Genomic DNA, 18,264 nt, shown 5'->3' with positions numbered 1-18,264 from the left:
CTGGTGGAGATGGAACCTGCAACCCAGGTTTGCTCCCTTGACCAGGAATTGAACCTGAGACCTTTCGGTGGGCAGACTGACACTCCAGCCACTGAGCACACTGGCCAGGGCACATTTGAGATTTTCAGCTTTAAATACTTTCTTTTCTATTGAGTTTTTCATTTTTGCTATTATATTTTTAATTTCCAAGACTATTCTCTGAATGTCCTTTTTGTTAATATTCTCTTTCTTTCATGGATATAGTATTATTTCCTCTGCTGTAAAGGCACTTAACTGACTTAGGTTCCTATTAAAAAGATCCGGTTGGGCTGAGTGTTCGGGAACCCTCTCATGTCAGTAACTTCAGATCTTATTTATTTATTTATTTATTATTATTTAATATATTTTTTATTGTTGATAACGTTACAGATATCTGCTGTTTTCTCCTGCTTTCCCTCCTTCTCCCAGCCCCTACCCACCCCTCAGGTCTTCATGACCCTATTGCCTGTAATACCTTTAGATTTTTACTCTTTGGCTTATCAGAGTTGCTTGTCATCTATAAATCAGACTGTCATTGTTCTAGGGCCTGAGTAGGTTAGAAAACTCTGGGGGTAGAGGGTTTTTAGCCTTCAGTATTCCAGTTTACACATTTTTATTTAACCCGTGAACACTCCCCCAACTCCCTAATTTGTGGAATTTATCCAGAGAATAAACCACCTCTTTTTGGTCAGGTTGGGGGCTAGGCTGCAAGAATTTGAAATGGAGATCTGGGGTCTAACTGCCTCTTAGATAGACTTTAAACCAGTTGACCTCATTTTAGGTCCTCCTTCATCCTATTTCCAGATGTCTCAGGTGTCCTAATTTCCTGATCTTGTTAGGTTAGGGGTCGAGTGAAATAAAATGGGATGTGAAAAGGGCTGGTTTTAGCTTTCCCATTGTTCCTCTCAGATTCAATTTTCTCCGATCTATTTATTCAGTTACCATTTGTCTATCTGCTTTCTAGCTTGTGAAATTCTATTGCTAACTTCTCCTATTCTCATCCTTTTAAGTTTACACCTTAAAAATGAAAATTAAATTTGTTTTATTGTCATTTTAGTGATGTTTTAAGAAAGAATGAATGCATGTGTTCAATCTGCCATCTTTATTTGGATTTCTGAAACACACCCCCCTTTTTTTTTCTTTTAATGATTAAACTTTCACAAGTCTAAAGTTTTCATCTCTCTATATTTTCTCCTTAAAATGGGTAGCTGGCTATTCCAAACCATTTTTTTGAAAATTCTCATTCATATAACTAATAAAGTGAGATTACCAATAGTGACATTTCTAAATGAAGCCATGTCAACCAGCATGGTGTTCCCATTCTGTTTGCTGCAGGTCTGATAGATGGCTAATGTTATTAATTTATTGAATAAATATTTATTAGATGGCTGCTCAGTGCTTAGCATTTCACCAAGCTCTACTATAGTAGTGAACTACCAATTAGGAACAGTTTCGCTGGAATACCAAAAAGACATGTTAGGGAAAGGATTCAAATAGTCTTCTATAACTTTGGATTGCTATGATTTAGTACTAGAGTCGGTTCAATTATAAAGCAAACATGTCTAGATGATTTTTTAAAAATCTTGTGTGGCTTAGTTGGTTAGAGCATTGTCCTATGCACTGAAGGGTCATAGGTTCCATTCCCGGTAAGGGCCATACTCAGATTGCAACTGATCTATGTTTCTCCCACATCGCGTGCTCGCACGCTCTCTCTCTCTCTCTCTCTCTCTTAAAAAAAAAAAAAAAAAAAAAGAACATCAGTCTAAGTATTGTTTGGTAAGGTCCATACATGTACTTGCCATCTAGGTGTTTGGGGTAAGATTCTAGGGCTTAGGACAGGTGACTGGGCTAAGTTAAGGATTTAGAAGTTACAGGTAGAAGCTAAAGTTATGGAAGTGAGTGTAATGGTCCATGGGAAGTGAGATAATAGGGGGCATTAAAGAGTGTTTGGAGGAAGGAGAAACTTCTGTGTGGATTGGAATGCTCTGTACCTTCTACCCTTGCAGAAAGGTCAAGTAAAATAAGGCTAAGCATGGAGAAGCTCCTGGGAACATTATTTTTACTGAAAGATGTAGGAAACAAACAGTTTTATATTGAAGAAGAAAAAATATTCCTTATCTCTTGGGTTATATTCACCCTAGTTATAGAAGCATTGACATATAGAGAGAGATTTGATGATTATCTTATCCTAAGTGATTGTGATAATGTAGATTGTAGACTGGATAAGGCCAGAGCTGGGAGAATTATGGGTTGGAATGGAATCTGGGAAGATTAAAATGTAGGGATACAGGGTTCTTTCACTAGGGATAGATGTTTGATGATGTGAATTAAAACAGTGGATTGATTGATGTGTTGGGGGCCCTCAAGACCACCCTTGGGTTTGATGATTCACTAGATAGACTCACAGAATTCAGCATAATCAGCATAAGTCCTCATGATTATGACTTATTACAGAGAAAAGCTACGAAGCAAAATCAGCAAAGGGAAAGGTTCATGGGATGAAGTCTGGCGGAAACCAGGCACAAGCTTCTAAGTGTTCTTTCCCTGCGGAGTTACACAGGACACACTCAGTTCCTCCAGCAAAACCGTGACAACATGTGTGAAATGTCATCCATCAGGGAAGCTTATTAGAGATTCAATGCCCAAGGTTTTTATTGGGGGCTGGTCATGTAGTCATCCTCTGCTTAGAAGGTACCAAAATTTCAGATCCTCAGAAGGAAAGCAGATGTCCAGCATAAATCACATTGTTTGTACAAACAGTTTAGGCACAGTAAGTCCCTCTTAGCAGTTAGGGAGGAGGAACTCTCCCCGTATCCAAGTTCCCAGATTCTAGTCCAGGGCCAGCCTTCAAGCTCTCCTTCCTGAGGGGAGCAGTGTCAGGCTTGCTACGTTAACTCTTTTCTGCACAATCATTTTAGGAGGTGGGAAGTCATTTTGAGGGCCAAAGCTAAGTTTAACTTTGATAAACTTCACAGTCGTCCGAAGGCAGGGTTAAAGCCTCTCTCAGGTGTAAACTGATGGTGTATTAAAAATAGGCAGAAAACTTAGCCTGTAGAAGATTATAAATTAAGGATGAGAAGCATAGTCCATGCAATATTGGAACTCATAAGAAATCTAGATATGGGAGGGAGAGTGGAGAGTTGTGCTATGGACTGAATTTTGTGTCCTCCTCCCCCTCCCATAAATTCATATGGAGTTAGAGCAGCCTTGGGCAAACTATGGCCCGCGGGCCGGCCCGTTCGGCTCTTCTATCCGGCCCACAGAGCCGAAAGAGCGGAGGGTTCTTTTGCTCTCCCCTCCGCTCCTTCACCAGCAGCAGTGTTAACATGTATTAGTTCACACGAACACTCCATCCATGCTTTTGTTCCGGCCCTCCGGTCCAGTTTAAGAACCCATTGTGGCCCTCGAGTCAAAAAGTTTGCCCACCCCTGAGCTAGAGCCTTTAGAGAGGTAATTAGGTTTAAATGAGGTCGTAAGGGTGGGAGTCCTAATCGGATAGGGCTGGTGGCCTTATAAGAAGGGGAAGAGAGATCTTTTTCTCTGTCTGTGCATATGTACAAAGAGGCCATGTGAGCACACAGAGAGATAGCGGCCATCTACAAGCCAGGCAGAGAGAGGATCCTCACCAGAACCAGAGTCCAGACTCTTGATCTTGGGCTTTCCAGCTCCTAAAACTAAGAAAATAAATGTGTGCTGTATAAGCCACCTAGTGTATGTTTTTTTTTGTTATAGCAGCCTGAGTAGACCAGACTAGGACTTTAGCTTTATCAAGATGAATGCTATATGGAATGAGAGAATATGAATACGGTGCTGGGTTTTTGTGTGTTTTGTTGTTGTTTTTTTCTGTTTGTCTTTTTGTCAGTTTGCTTTTTAAACTTAGCTAACGCACCCACATACCACCCTTTTTCATTTAGCATCAGCCATTAACCCAAGGTTCTAGATCTGTGCCATTCAATACCATATTTGATGATGTAAATTTAAATTAATTAAAAAAAATAAAAAATCCAGTTCCTCAGTTGCACTAGCCACATTTCATGTGTTCAGTAGCCACATGTGGCTAGTGGCTATGGTATTGGACAGTATATATATATAAATAGAACATTGACATCATTGCAGAAACTTACACTTTCTAAATAGTTGACTCACATCTCTCGCTATTTATTTTCTGTTTCAGTGGTTCTGAACTTTTCCAGGCTTAAGGCATGAATATTAACATTTTTGATTGATATCCTTAAAGGTTTTAAAACAATAGCACTAAAAAAATGAATAATGATTACAGTTGAAACTCTGAAGTGTAATATGTCAAGCTGAGTCTGTAATAATATCATGCTATTCATTTGGTCATGCTTCTACAATATGTGCCTTTAGAAAAGATGTTTTCTACCCCTCCTGGGCTTGCTTATATATTCATAGGACAGAGAACTTGGATACCACAGGTTTACTCTCTGACACCTGCTTCGCACCTGCTGGATGTTTTTTTCTGCTGTTTCCTGGGGGTGGTAAGTACAGACACTTTAGAAGGAAGCATCAGTAACCAGACTGCTCTGTTGAGCACTGAGGGGTCCAAGGAGTCACAGGCCAAGGGGAGGTCAGAGTAAGTGGCAAGCAATCTGGCATTATATGGAAAAGATTATTTCCTGAGGTAATAAAAAGTTTAATATGGTCAGAAAGGTCATTGGTAATGCACTCACCAATCTGTGTCATTGTATATGGGTACTGTTCTCAAAACAACCCTGTGAGGTATTCCACTCGCGAAGCCAAGTGAAGGCCGCACTCAGAAATCTCATCTAATTTGCTCGGGGTCACTGAATTACTGAATAGAGATGCTGGATTCATACCTTTCCATTGGTCTTCACAGCTTGTGTTTTTTTCCACCCTAATACAGCTGGGCTTGGCCCCTTCATCCCACTGGGTGAGAACAGCTCTGCCGAAGCTGTGTTCTATGTGAAAGGGGTTCTTTGTAAGTTTCATACACATTTAATTCAGTTAAAGATTGAATGACGTGGAAGGGCACATTTTTTTCTTTTATTTTAAATAATTGTTATTTTAGTTATATTGAAAACAAAAAAAATTTAAAAAGGAAAAATCATTAATAATTCCAACATTTATTTTGGAGTAACTTAAAAACTTTCCTGTGCTTATACAGACATATTTTAACAAAAAATGTTATCATGCTATTATATATGTTTGTCTGAAGCTTCCTAAATTGATTTAAGAATTTAGGATGAACAGCTCTCCAAGTCAGTCAGGAATTTCTTTGTGCAGTTAACTGCTCTGTTAATTTAAAAAGTATGTTTTTTTTAAGACAGTTATTGTTACACACACTTTAACCAGTCTTCTTCATTTTAGCCTATAGGTCTATTTTTTTCTTTTTGTGGTGTTACTAACAAATAATTGAAGAGAGGAACAAAGTCTTAAATTTGGCATTCAGTACCAAATAATTCCAGATGTTTGCTTTGCCCTGAAGATAGAAAGGACCTACCCACTCTGATGCTGTGTTTGTTCTTCTCATCCCCCTTGTCTTGATTTCTCTTTCATTTCATTTAATTTTAATCTTAATACTATAGACTTGTTTTACGCAGCCCTTGGTGATATCTTGGCTCTGGTGATATCTTTGCCAGTGGCTCTCTCTCTACCCCCAGTCACTGATGGGTCTCTTGGCGGGGAATGGTAATAATGGTGGTCCTTTCAAGTTGACTCAGGAGCACCCCAAGTCAACAGTCATATTTGGCATCACAAGTAGGAGGGTGTGATAACCATACGTCCCTTGATTGTTAGTTGCTCTGTGAGCTGTTCTTTATAGCGATCAACTTAAGCAGGAGATTGAATTTATTTCTTGCAGGTTTTTTTTCTTGGTGATTGCCTAACATTATTGCCTTATTATTATCTATCTTATTCCCTTTTATTATCGTTCTCCTAAAATTTTCTTTTAGTCATTTTACTTTGATCATTTTTTCTTATATTCTCCTTCCAATTTGTGATTTCTCAGACTTCTTCCTTTTTCTTAATCTAATGAGATTTTTCCTTCTGCTTGATTGTAATGATCTAGTTTTTTAATAAAAATATTTTATTGATTTTTACAGAGAGGAATGGAGAGGGATAAAGAGTTAGAAACATTGATGAGAGAGAAACATTGATCAGCTGCCTCCTACACACCTCCTACTGGGGATGTGCCTACAACCAAGGTACATGCCCTTGACCGGAATCGAACCCGGGACTCTTCAGTCCACAGGCCGACGCTCTATCCACTGAGCCAAACCAGTTAGGGCATGATCTAGTTTTTTATTGGAGAGAGACGGGAAGGTGAGGTGAGGTAAGAAAGGTGGAGGTAAATATGCCACCTGCTAATTGTTAATATAAAACAAGGTATTAGGGAATCTAATTCCTTTCTGATTTCTTGTGTTTGGGAGACCATAGAATCAGTTGGGTACTTACATCAGTTGGCTTTTGTGTGCAGAGCCTTATAAGAATATTACTGACAAGTCCCTGCTTCCCAGGAGATAGGCCACCTTGTGGGAGAAAGGACCAGCCCATGTAGAAGATACAGAAAAATATTCCAGCAAAGGTAAAACAACATGACCGAAAGAAACTGATATCAAGGACACATATTGCGAATAAAGGATAGATAAAATGGAAAGTCTTTCAGAAGGAGCTGAGTTTAGATTATACAGAGATGTTTACTTTGGTGATAAACAGGGCTGCACTGTAAGTAACTTCTGTTTGAAGGATAGGACCTATTCTGGGGCTTAGAAAACAAGGCTTTGTTTCCAGAAGACAGTTAAATATGAATAACATTTTCAATACTGAATTAGACAGTTTTTTATTAAAATGTGATCTGAGTGTCTATATTTATTATACCTAACCTTACATCTAGCAGTAGAATAATTGTTAATGAAGCATTTAAAGGAATATACAGATGAACCAGACAGAATTTCCGAACGTGTGTTTTTATCTTTGGGGAAATCATAGTTGAAACTGGAAAAATTTCAAGTTTTATTATTGCTCTTTACAAATTATAGGGATTTTGATATTGTCCAGTTAAAAATTTAATAGGTTTTAGAATCTAGTTATCAATTGACCTTAATTCTCTATAATTTTGTTGCTTTATAAGAGTACTTTTGCCCTGGCCAGCGTGGCTCAGTTGGTTGGACCATCGTCCCATACACCAAAAGGTTGCAGTTTCGATTTCTGGTCAGGGTGTGTACGGGAGGCACTGACAGATGTTTCTCTTTCAAGTCAGTCTTTCTCTGTTTCTCCTTCTCCCTTTCTCTCTCTCTAAAAAAGTCAGTAAAAATGTATTCTCAGGTGAGGGCTAATAAAAAGAGTACTCTTAAGGTTAAAATCAACTTAAAAGCAGGGTAAATGGTGTGTACTTATAAACTCAGACTTGTCAGCACTTGAATAGAAAAAAAATAATAGTCTCAGACATGACAATTAGGATATTCCTCAAAACCACATATATTGCCCTAGCTGGTTTAGCTCAGTGGATGGAGCATCGGCCTGCAGACTGAAGGGTCCAGGGCTTAATTCCCATCAAGGGCACATTCACCAGCCCTGGTTGGGGTGGTCTGTGGGAGGCAACCAATTGATATCTCTCTCTCACATCAGTGTTTCTCTCTCTCCCCCTCCCTTCTACTCTCTCTAAAATTCAGTGGAAAAATATCCTGGAGTAAGGATTAACAAAAACAAAAAAACCACATATACTATAGTATTTTTAAAGCCTGCAACCAAAATGTAGAATCATTGTGTTTTATAGCACTTGAAACTATATCTGATATTACTGTATGTCTGTGCTGTTCTGATACAGCTTTTGGATTACGTTAGGTGCAAGAATGATTCTTACACTTAAGTAACGTGCATTGCTTGAATGCACAGATGACAATAGTGTTGAATCTATTCAGTAAAAGAAAATTAGGACAACTGGTTTTGCCAGTTCATTTTCACTGATATTTGTTTACTTTGTGTGACTATAGTTCTTATAAAGAAATTACAAAATCTAGAAATTAGAGCCAAGAACAGAATGGTGGGTGCTCCTTCTGCCTACCACAGGTTGGTTTGAGCATTGTTCCACATACCAAAATGGTTGCAGGTTTGATTCCTGTCAGGGTACATATCCAGGTTGTAGGTTCAATCCCAGATGGGGGTGCATGTGGGAGGCAACCTATTGATGTTTCTCTCATGTTAATGTTTCTCTCTCTCTCCTTTCCTCTCTCTCTCAAATCAATAAAAAAAAAAATTCTCAGGTGAGGTTAAAAGATAGATATTCAGAAAAAAAACCAACCTAGAAATTTTAAAAATGCAAACTTGAATTTGTCATACGCTGAGCACTTTGCTGAATCCACTTGAAGCGATGTGTAGACATACCCTGCTGTAGCTTATATGCAAATAAAGGTTATACAAATACTACACCATTTTATAATAAGGGACTTGAGCATTTGCGATTTTGGTATCTGCTAGGTTTCCTAAACCAGTCTCCCATGAATTCGAGGGATGACTGTACCGATTCATTTCTGTATACTTCACTGGCAAGAGACAGATAGATAGCGCTGTATGTAATAATTATATGTGCTTTAGAGAAGTGGTTCTCAACCTTCCTAATGCCGCGACCCTTTAGTACAGTTCCTCATGTTGTGGTGACCCCCAACCATAAAATTATTTTCGTTGCTACTTCATAACTGTAATTTTGCTACTATTTTGAATCGTAATGTAAATATCTGATATGCAGGATGTATTTTCATTGTTACAAATTGAACATAATTAAAGCATAGTGATTAATCACAAAATCAATATGTAATTATATATTCAATATGTGTTTTCCGATGATTTTAGGCGACCCCTGTGAAAGGGTCGTTTGACCCCCAAAGGGGTCGCGACCCACAGGTTGAGAACCGCTGCTTTAGAGGCACAGAAAACAGTGAAGAAAGAGGAATATGATTTGAAATAAGAAGACTGAAGTGCTATAAGATAGGTTAACTGGAAGCACTGGGTGCAAATACTCAACAAACTGTAATCAAGGTTGAAGAGCATAGGAAATATGTGTCATGGCAAGAGCTTGGTAATGCAGGATATCAGGAACCATGTGTAAGTGCTGTAATTATTACCTGTTATGAGAACATGTAAAAGGAAATTTATGTAGGATATAAAGTCACAGATACCTGTATGAAAGTACAACTTGCCAGTGGATATCAGCGCAGGCTAAGATTAGGTCACGGCCTTGAAATTGGTCCAGTGGGTTTCAAGTATGTGGGTAGGTAAAGATCTGCTGGAACAAATAGTTATTACACTAGCCATGGAAAGTTGAGGTTTCTCCTATATATGGTCTTAGTTAAGACAGATCATCTTATAAAAAAAAAGACATGCTCAACTTGGGCTGTGAAATTGTAAATAAACCCTACTTTACAAATTATTCTTTCTTGTTGAAACATTAACCTATGTTTTTGAGAAAGCAAAAATGTTTTTAGATTAAAAGGAACAAGTCTTCAGTCTCTTTATTAATATTAAATACCAAACATTTTACTTTTATGTCATATAAACCTCTTCTAATGCATAGATTTTTATTAACCTGGAAATGAATCTATGCAGTTGAGAAATGTCAGAGCTCATGAGAGAGATTATGAATTGAATTTGGGAAAATGGGGGAAACTTATCAACTGGAAAACCTGATTTTACTATTGCATAGCAATTGTTTAAAGAAAATATTATCTGGCATATTTATTTTGGGTATATATCTTGAATTTTTATATGACAAGGGAAATAGCAATAAATTTATATTTGGCCAAAAAAAGGGTGCATGTTATAGATATGCAGCTCCTGCCTAGAATTGTCTGCCTTTTTGTTGTTGACCAAAAATAAACATTTCTGGTTTAACTTTTTGAAGGCAATTTGAATAGTTTCCATTTTGGAAATCATGCGATTTTCTATTAAATAGTGGGTGGTAAGGTGGTCAGATGGAAGTGTTCAGTTCATCCAGCAGCATCAGATTGATCTGACAAATGGCATTCTTTTAACTGAGTGGAAAACATTTTGTTTCCTTTATCCTTTGGCAGAAGCAGACATTGTCTGTGGTTTCCTCACAGAAGTTTGGGTGGGTAAACTTGGGATGTGTAAATAGAAACAGCAGACAGATTGTCTCTGACAGTTGGAAAGACCCACTGAGGATCTTAGAAAGAGGCTGATGACACTGATGATGTGGTGTGGGATCGGTTGTTAGAGTCCTGAGAGAGGAATTAAACAATGTGGACATAAATGAGGAATGCAAATGCTCAGAATAAAGTGATGGTTCTTCCTTAAGGAAATAAGCCAAAGATTTTACGTTGAGGTTCCTGAAAAATTTGTTTTTGATATGGATAAGAACAAACAAGTTCCTCTTTATAGTTCACCTCCATTTCCTTCTGTGACATGTCATCAGTGATTTCTGATGAGCATGCGATCAGTGTGTTTCTCAGTTACTGGCTCTGTCTCTCATGATGGGCAAGATATTAACCACTCTTTGCCTCAGTTTCTCATCTATAAAATGGGATTGTGGAGACTGAGATATGTCTAAAGCTATTATAATTGTCCTGGACATAGAATGAGCACTATGTAAGTGTTAGCTGCTATACAATAATTGTTATTTTATCATTATCATCATACTTCTTATTTCAGTAGAAGGAGGAAGCCTCTTGAGGAGGAAGCTATTTGCTTCCTCTAGTAACCTTAGTTTATTTGATGTATTTTTATAGAAATGAATCAGGAATGAATTGTTTAATGTTTAAAGTGATTTATAATGTATCCATGTTACCTTTGAAAAATTCATTTTTGAAAAATATTAGTAACTATGGATATTTTCTATTTTCTTAGCATTTTTCCAGATTAAAACACAAGCCAATAAATGTCAAATAAAAACCATATAGCTACCTGGGGCCATTTACCAGCACAATACCCCAGTGTTCCCTGAGGGCATTATGTCTTACAAAGATGTGTGGTAATTCTTCTTCTTCTTTTTAATCTTTATTGTTGAGATTATTACAGATGTCCCTCTTTTTTCTCCCCATTGTCCCCCTCCACCCGGTTCCAGTCCTGCCCCAGGCTTTGGACACCCTATTGTCTTTGTCCATAGGTAATGCATATATGCATATAAGGTCTTTGTTTAATCTCTTCCCATCCTCCCACCCCCCTTCCCTCTGAGAATTGTCCGTCTGTTCCATTTCCATACCTTTGATTCTATTTTATTCACCACTTTATTCTGTTCATTAGATTTCTTATTTATTTTTATTTTTATTTTTTTGGCAGAATTTTATGATTTCATTAACACAAATACAATGTGTACACAATCTGTCTATTCATTTTCTTCGCTGCACAGCCTGGCATTGGGATTGGTGACTCTGATGGCCAACTGGGCTGCTCTTTCCACAATGGCTTTGTGGTTCTTTGAGGAGATGTGAGCAATCTCAGCACAGTAAGATTTATTGCGCATCAGCAGCACTTCAAACTCCTTGACATTAAGGACCAGGAACTTCCGAAAGCCACTGGGCAGCATGTGCTTTGTTTTCTTGTTGCTCCCATAACCAATGTTGGGCATTAAGATCTGGCCCTTGAATCTTCTATGCACCCTATTGTCAATGCCTCTGGGCTTCCGCCAGTTCCGCTTAATTTTGACATATCGGTCTGACTGGTGCCGGATGAACTTCTTGGTCCTTTTTTTGACAATCTTGGGTTTCATGAGGGGTCTGAGGGCAGCAATGATGCCGGGTAGGAGATGGCTGCCACCTCCGTAGGCAGCACCGAGGAAGGGAGGGGCTGTTTATTTTGATTTTTAGATTCAGTTGCTGATAGGAATGTATTTGTTGCAATTTTGTTGTTCATATTTTTGATCTTTTAATCTTCTTCCTTTTCTTAAGGAATACCCTTCAATATTTCATATAATACTGGTTTAGTGGTGATGAACTCCTTTAACTCCTTTAACTTTCTGTGAAGCTCTTTATCTGACCTTCCATTCTAAATGATAGCTTTGCTGAGTAGAGTAATCTAGGCTGTAGGTCCTGCTGTTCATCACTTTGAATATTTCTTGCCACTCCCTCTGGCCTGCATAGTTTCTGTTGAGAAATCAGCTGACAATCTTATGGGCATTCCCTTGTAGGTAAGTAGCTGCTTTTCTCTTGCTGCTTTTAATATTATCTCTGTCTTTTGCCCTTGACATTTTAATTATGATGTGTCTTGGTGTGGTTCTCTTTGGGTTCCTCTTGTTTGGGACTCTCTGTGCTTCCTGGACTTGTAAGTCTATTTCTTTCACCAGGTAGGGGAACTTTTCTGTCATTATTTCTTCAAATAGGTTTTTTGAGGTTTCTAGAACAGTGGTTGGCAAACTGCGGCTTGCAATCCACATGCGGCTCTTTGGCCCCTTGAGTGTGGCTCTTCCACAAAATACCATGTGCGGGCGCGCACGTACAGTGCAATTGAAACTTCGTGGCCCATGCGCAGAAGTCGGTTTTCAGCCTGGGTGAGTCTATTTTGAAGAAGTGGCATTAGAAGAAGTGGGGGGTGTTGGTCGGTCAGGCGATGGGAGACACGGCGCAGGTGGTCCGCGGGATATGCAGCAAGGGGGAGGCGCACACGATTCATGCATGAGTTGATGATGGGAGAGTTGGAAGGGGTCGACCTCAGCGAATGTACCTCAATCAGATTGAGGACGTTTTTTAGCAAAGGCCAGCTTAGGAGTACCCTAATTAAGTTAATAACAATATACCTACCTATATAGTTTAAGTTTAAAAAATTTGGCTCTCAAAAGAAATTTCAATCATTGTACTGTTGATATTTGGCTCTGTTGACTAATGAGATGCCGACCACTGTTCTAGAAGATTCTTGAGTAACCCTATAACCATGGTTTTAAACTCTGTATCCAGTAGTTTGCTTTCCTCCATTTGTGACATCTCTGCATTTTGGCTGCCTCCATGTGTTTGTTTCTATGTATTGGGTAGAGCTACTATGTCTCTTTGAGTTGGTAGAGTGGCCTTGTGTAGCAGGTGTTCTATAGGGCCCAGAGGCTCAGCCTCCCAGCCTCCCCAGTCACCTGAGCTAGGAGCTATAGATGCACTCCTTTGTGGGCTGTGAGTACAGTCTTGTTGCTGTTGGTGTCCCTGGGAGGAATTGACCTCCAGGCCAATTGGCTGTAAGGACCAGCTGTGATTATAGTGGGAGAGCTGCTGTGCAGGAGACACCCCTATGGAGCAGAACTTGCTTCAGTGGGGCTTGGGTGCTCATTGAATCTGTCCCTTGAAAGTGTCATTTATGGATGTGTAGAGTTGTAATCTGGTATGGTCTCACACTGACCACTGGGTACACTGGCTCTTGGGTCACCAGGGAGGTGCAAAGTCAGCCACTGACGGGCCACCTAGCAGGACCTACAGAGAGATCTGCAGATTTGTATTAGGTTTGGAAGTTCCCAGTTGAGGCCCAGCTATGAAGCAAGGGAGACTGGTGCTGGTGCCGGGTCTTGGGCCTTTTATTGATAGGCTTGGGGCTCCCTGACCCAGCTGCAGCTTGTTTGAGTAAGGACAGGCCATTCATATGCAAAAGCCACTGTACACAGCTTGGGTGGGGTTGTAAATTGGATTAGGTGGGGTCTTAGGGAATCATCAGGGCAGAGCAAACAGAAATGGCTGCCAGTCAGCCGTGTGACTGGGGAGGTCCCAGCATAGGAACAATGATACCTGCAAACACCTCCATCTGGGAGAAAGCTGCCTCTGAGTTTCTGACCCGATGCTGGACAATCTAGTTCCTCCTCATATGTGTCTGTGTTCCCCATAGCCTCACCCTGGTGCTAGAGCTCAGAGGAAGCAGGACCTTATAAGTTCGGTTTGTGGTGCTGGCCTTTTAAGAGGAACAGCTGGGTCTCCAGCAGCCTCTGTGTCAGTGAGCCCTAGCCCTCACTGGTTTTTACAGCCTGTAGTTCTTACTGCCTATAGGGACTTCTTTTCCCAGCTCTGGGACCCCGGACTGGGGGTCTGGTGTCGGTCTGGGACCCCTTGCTCCCCTGGGTGGTCTCTGCAGATACAATTTCCCTCCTGATTAAAAAAGTGGCTCATGTGGGTGCCTGATCAGTCTGTTCCACACCTCTGCATCTCCTACCAGTCTGTGTGCTTTCTCCTTTACTTCTCTAGTTGTAGGACTTCCATTCAGCCAGCTTTCCGGCGGTTTTAGATAATGATTGTTCTGTATTTTAGTTGTAATTTTGATGTGGTTGTGGGAGGCGGTGAGTACAGGCGTTACCTATACCTTCATCTTCAAATCTTCTATGTGGTAATTCTTAATGATGGCCAGCCCCCAAGTCATCCCAATTTTAGGATGCTGTTTTAAAAGGGAATTGTGTAATTGCTTTTAAAAAATATTTCCATTTGGTAATTAAAATTCCTCTGTGATTCCAGCTACTTCTGTTAGATTTAGTATATTCTTAGTATAGAGGCACAGAACTCTTAACTTTCCTTCCAGACTTCCATGTTCCTCTTGTCTTTTCTGATGTTGTCCATGAAGTGTTATAGCAGTGATGGTTTGATGCTGCTTTGTCTTGTCTTATTTTGTGTTGTGTAACCTAGCTTTTTTGTTGTGGTAAGTTTTTTTTTTTTTTTTTTTTTTTTTTTTTTTTTATACGGTACTGCCATTTTCCCAAAAAATTCTCTTACCTGTGAAGAACAAAGTGGAAGATGGATGATAATTAAGATTTTTGTATTTAACTACTGAAATTATTTTAGCACTCCTAGACATAAACAATATCCATATTTAGAGGTGGCTTAAGAACTGCATAGATATCTCTTTTTAACTTTGTGGTCAGGATAGAGTTACGGACAAGTGGTGTGAGTTTACCCTTGTTGACAGAGGTGGAGTAGATGTTTAGGATGTAAACCACAAAGACCACTGCATTATAAAAATAATACATGATTACATTGGAAATTTGAAGAATAATGGAAAAATATATATAATTAAGAAAACTAAAAATAGCATTACACAGGGAAAACTATTGTTAACAGTGTGATATTTAGCTTTCCAGTTTTTGGTTGTATATGTATATATTTGTATGTATAAAAGCAAATTGCAGTCTTACTGTACATAGTCTAGCACAATCATTTTTCCTTCCCTCAAATCATTTCTTCTCAAATGAGAGTAGTGGTTCATTGTGTTCCTTTATATGACTAGATTGCAAATTGTTTAATTAATTACTGTTAGAGATTTAGATCATTAGCAGTTTTTTACTTTTGTAAATATACAGTGAACATCCTTTTATGTCAGTCATTGTGTACATCTCTGGTTATTTCCTCAGACTAAATTCCTAGAAGTGGATTAATGGGTGAAAAGACATAAACACTTTCAAAGCGTTTGATATACTTTTCTACTTACCCTCCAGAAAATTTGTACCAGTTACACTCCCACAAACCTGTATAATAGTGACTACTTAACTGTATTCTTGCCAGCCTGGGAATTATTTTTTTAGTTGCTAATTTTATAGGTAAAAAGTGGTATTCCTTTGTTTTACTCTGCTTTTTTAAAATATTTTATTGATTTTTTTACAGAGATGAAGGGAGAGGGACAGAGAGTTAGAAACATCGATCAGCTGCCTCCTGCAGACTCCCTACTGGGGATGTGCCTGCAACCAAGGTACATGCCCTTGTCCGGAATCGAACCTGGGACCCTTGAGTCCACAGGCTGACGCTCTATCCACTGAGCCAAACCGGTTAGGGCTACTCTGCTGTTTTTTTTTTTTTTTTTTTTTTTTTTTTTTTTTAGTATATATAGAATTAAATACTTTTTTATTTAGTCAACAATCAGTAAATATCTGTTGAATGAAACAATAGAATTTCTTGATGTGTAGATTATTCATATCCTGTACATGGCATCATTACTATTTTTAAATGTTTTTATACCAATATACGTAACATAAAGAACATAAAGTATGTTAATGGTAAGTGTAAAATCCATAGAATTTATGACATTCTATTTTCTCAGTGTTACTTTTATTTTAAACTTTATTGTTCAAAGTATTACAAATGTTCCCTTTTTTCCCCATTGCCCCCCTGCACCCCACTCCCACCCATAACATTCTATTTTAAGTTTACTACAAATATTAGTTTATTTAGTTTATAATATTGTAATAATTTTAAATTATAGTCTCTCAGAGCCTGCTTTGGTAGGGTATGTTACTGCATCATAGTTATATCATCCCTGGAGTTTCTAACTACATAGACTTCATCTCTCATAATGACTGAGAAATACATTGTTTCCAGATTTCTTTGTGTTATTTAATAAATATCTATGACTCTTCCTCACACTTCTTTGCTTGTCAACATAGCATTTTATTTATCTTTGCTTTCCCAAGTATCACAATTCTCCCCTCCCCTCTTCGTAGAAGGAACCTTAAATTATTTTCTTTTTATGCTTGCCCCCTTATTTCCTGGCTCAGATTCTTTTTTCGTGTGTGTGTGCGTTTGTGTGTGTGTGTAGGAGCTAGAGTAAATGATATTCTCCTGAAGTATTATTGACAGTTACAACTACTATTTATTGTCAACATTTATCTCATTTAAATCTTCTTTTTAGCTCTAAGAGATTAGTATCATTACTTCTTCCTTAGAGAGAGAGATATGTGAAATATTTGGGCTACACAGCTAATAGTGGTAGACCTAGGATTGGAACCTAGTTTGCTAGTGATGTGTTCTGTTTTCATATTATAAAGTATACTGTGTTTGATCTTGCACATATAAAGAGGCTGAACTGAAGTTTCTAAGTTCTGTAGAGAAACTTACAGTTTATTTAAATTTGGTCCTTGCTTTCAAGTAGATTCTTCTCCCTATTATTTACAGCTAGAAAAATAGAAGGCTTCAAATATAATTTAACCAGTAAGAACCGTACCACTTTTAGAGTCATTTTGTTGTAAACTAGTGTTTATACAACCCATGACTTGACAGTCAACCAAACCATCTTATATTACCATCTTCGGAATGTAGCTGGAAGTGGCTTAGCAAAATCTTGAAACCTCTGACTCTAATATTTGTGGATAGTAAAGCAAAGAACTTTGGGGCTTTCAGGTTCGTTTGGTGCATAGCCTGTCCATGACATAGGTGCTTATTCGCACTGTCGACTCCCTTGCTTTCATGAGCAGTTTTGCTGACAGGCAAGAGAGATTATTTCTAGTGGAGAAATCTTTGAGAAAGCCCTCAGCTTTTTTCTTTTTCCATTAGAAATGCAATAACTAATGATAATAGCTAACATTTGTTGAGTGCTGACAATGTTCCAGGCACAGGTCTAAGTGCTTTCTGTATATTTACACATTTTATCATTCATAGTAATTCTACTATGTTTTCCATTTTACAGATACAGAAATTGAGGGGCAGAAAGGCGAAATAACTTTCTAAGGTCACAGGGCTAATATGTGGCAGGTTGGGCCTTCAAACCTTGGCAGCCTGCCTCCTAGAATCAGCCTCTGTAATTGCTCTGTTATACTGATACTTATTGCACGTAAAAAAAAAAAAGTATGGGTAACTCATAAATAGCTGTTCATGTTTTTGGAAAAGGTTTGACTTGCTGTCTAGTGGCAGTTCAAAATAGTTAAGTGATTGCCATTCATTAAATTCTTAACTCATATAAAATGGGTTATTTGTCTTGTATTTAATATTCTGGTGTAACACTGTGCATTAAACATACTCTTTTGTGTTTATACAGATTGAGGTAAGCTTGCATTTCCAGTAAACAAAATGATTCCATAGAAAGACAGTGTTTAAAACAAAACTTTGAAGAGTGGATTCAGAATCAAAGTACTAGTAACAGTCACAGAATGATCAAGTAATTTGCTTAATCTATAGTAAGTAGTGTAAACCATGACTTATTGGTTCTTTACTCACTCCATCCTTTTAACTGAATAGTCCAGAAACAGCAAGTAAAATAATTTGGAATTACCCAGGCTGGCTGTAGGCAGAATTTGTCCTTTCATCTATCACAGGCACCTTAGTTCCTCTGCCTTTCCCCATTACTAGGTGGGGTTATGGTGCCAAACTACCTTTATTCACTGTCAACAGTGATATTCACATTAATGTTTAAAAGTATGGTACATTCTCTCTCTGGGCATTTTCATTGAATAAAAAAAAAAAAAAATCAAAGTCTGGGCTTTGGGATTACTTTTGAGATTTGCCTCACTCCTTTATGAAACTCAGCCCTAACTGGTTTGGCTCAGTGGATAGAGCGTCAGCCTGTGGACTGAAGTGTCCCAGGTCGATTCCTGTCAAG

The 18,264-nt window shown here is 38.5% G+C and overlaps 2 protein-coding genes across 3 annotated transcripts in view; one reads left to right on the top strand and one right to left on the bottom strand.

Moving 5' to 3' along the window:
* Positions 1-18,264, top strand: part of FANCC (FA complementation group C) — a 268,319-nt gene that overhangs the window by 21,770 nt on the left and 228,285 nt on the right. Inside the window, exon 1 of one of the 2 annotated variants that reach the window (XM_036331406.1) lies at positions 4,428-4,517. The exons of the other annotated variant lie outside the window; for it this stretch is intronic. The gene's annotated coding sequence lies outside the window, so the exon portion shown is untranslated. Of the gene's footprint in view, positions 1-4,427; positions 4,518-18,264 lie in introns of those variants that run through there. 2 annotated transcript variants of the gene reach the window in all.
* Positions 11,336-18,264, bottom strand: part of LOC118666867 (60S ribosomal protein L32-like) — a 44,837-nt gene continuing 37,908 nt past the window's right edge. The window contains exon 2 of the mRNA XM_036329154.1: positions 11,336-11,796. Coding sequence (XP_036185047.1) covers positions 11,336-11,796 — 461 coding nt within the window. The remainder of the gene's footprint in view (positions 11,797-18,264) is intronic.

Source organism: Myotis myotis, unplaced genomic scaffold (assembly GCF_014108235.1).
Source record: "Myotis myotis isolate mMyoMyo1 unplaced genomic scaffold, mMyoMyo1.p scaffold_m19_p_12, whole genome shotgun sequence".
NCBI lineage: Eukaryota > Metazoa > Chordata > Mammalia > Chiroptera > Vespertilionidae > Myotis > Myotis myotis.
This window is presented reverse-complemented; position numbering and strand designations above follow the sequence as displayed.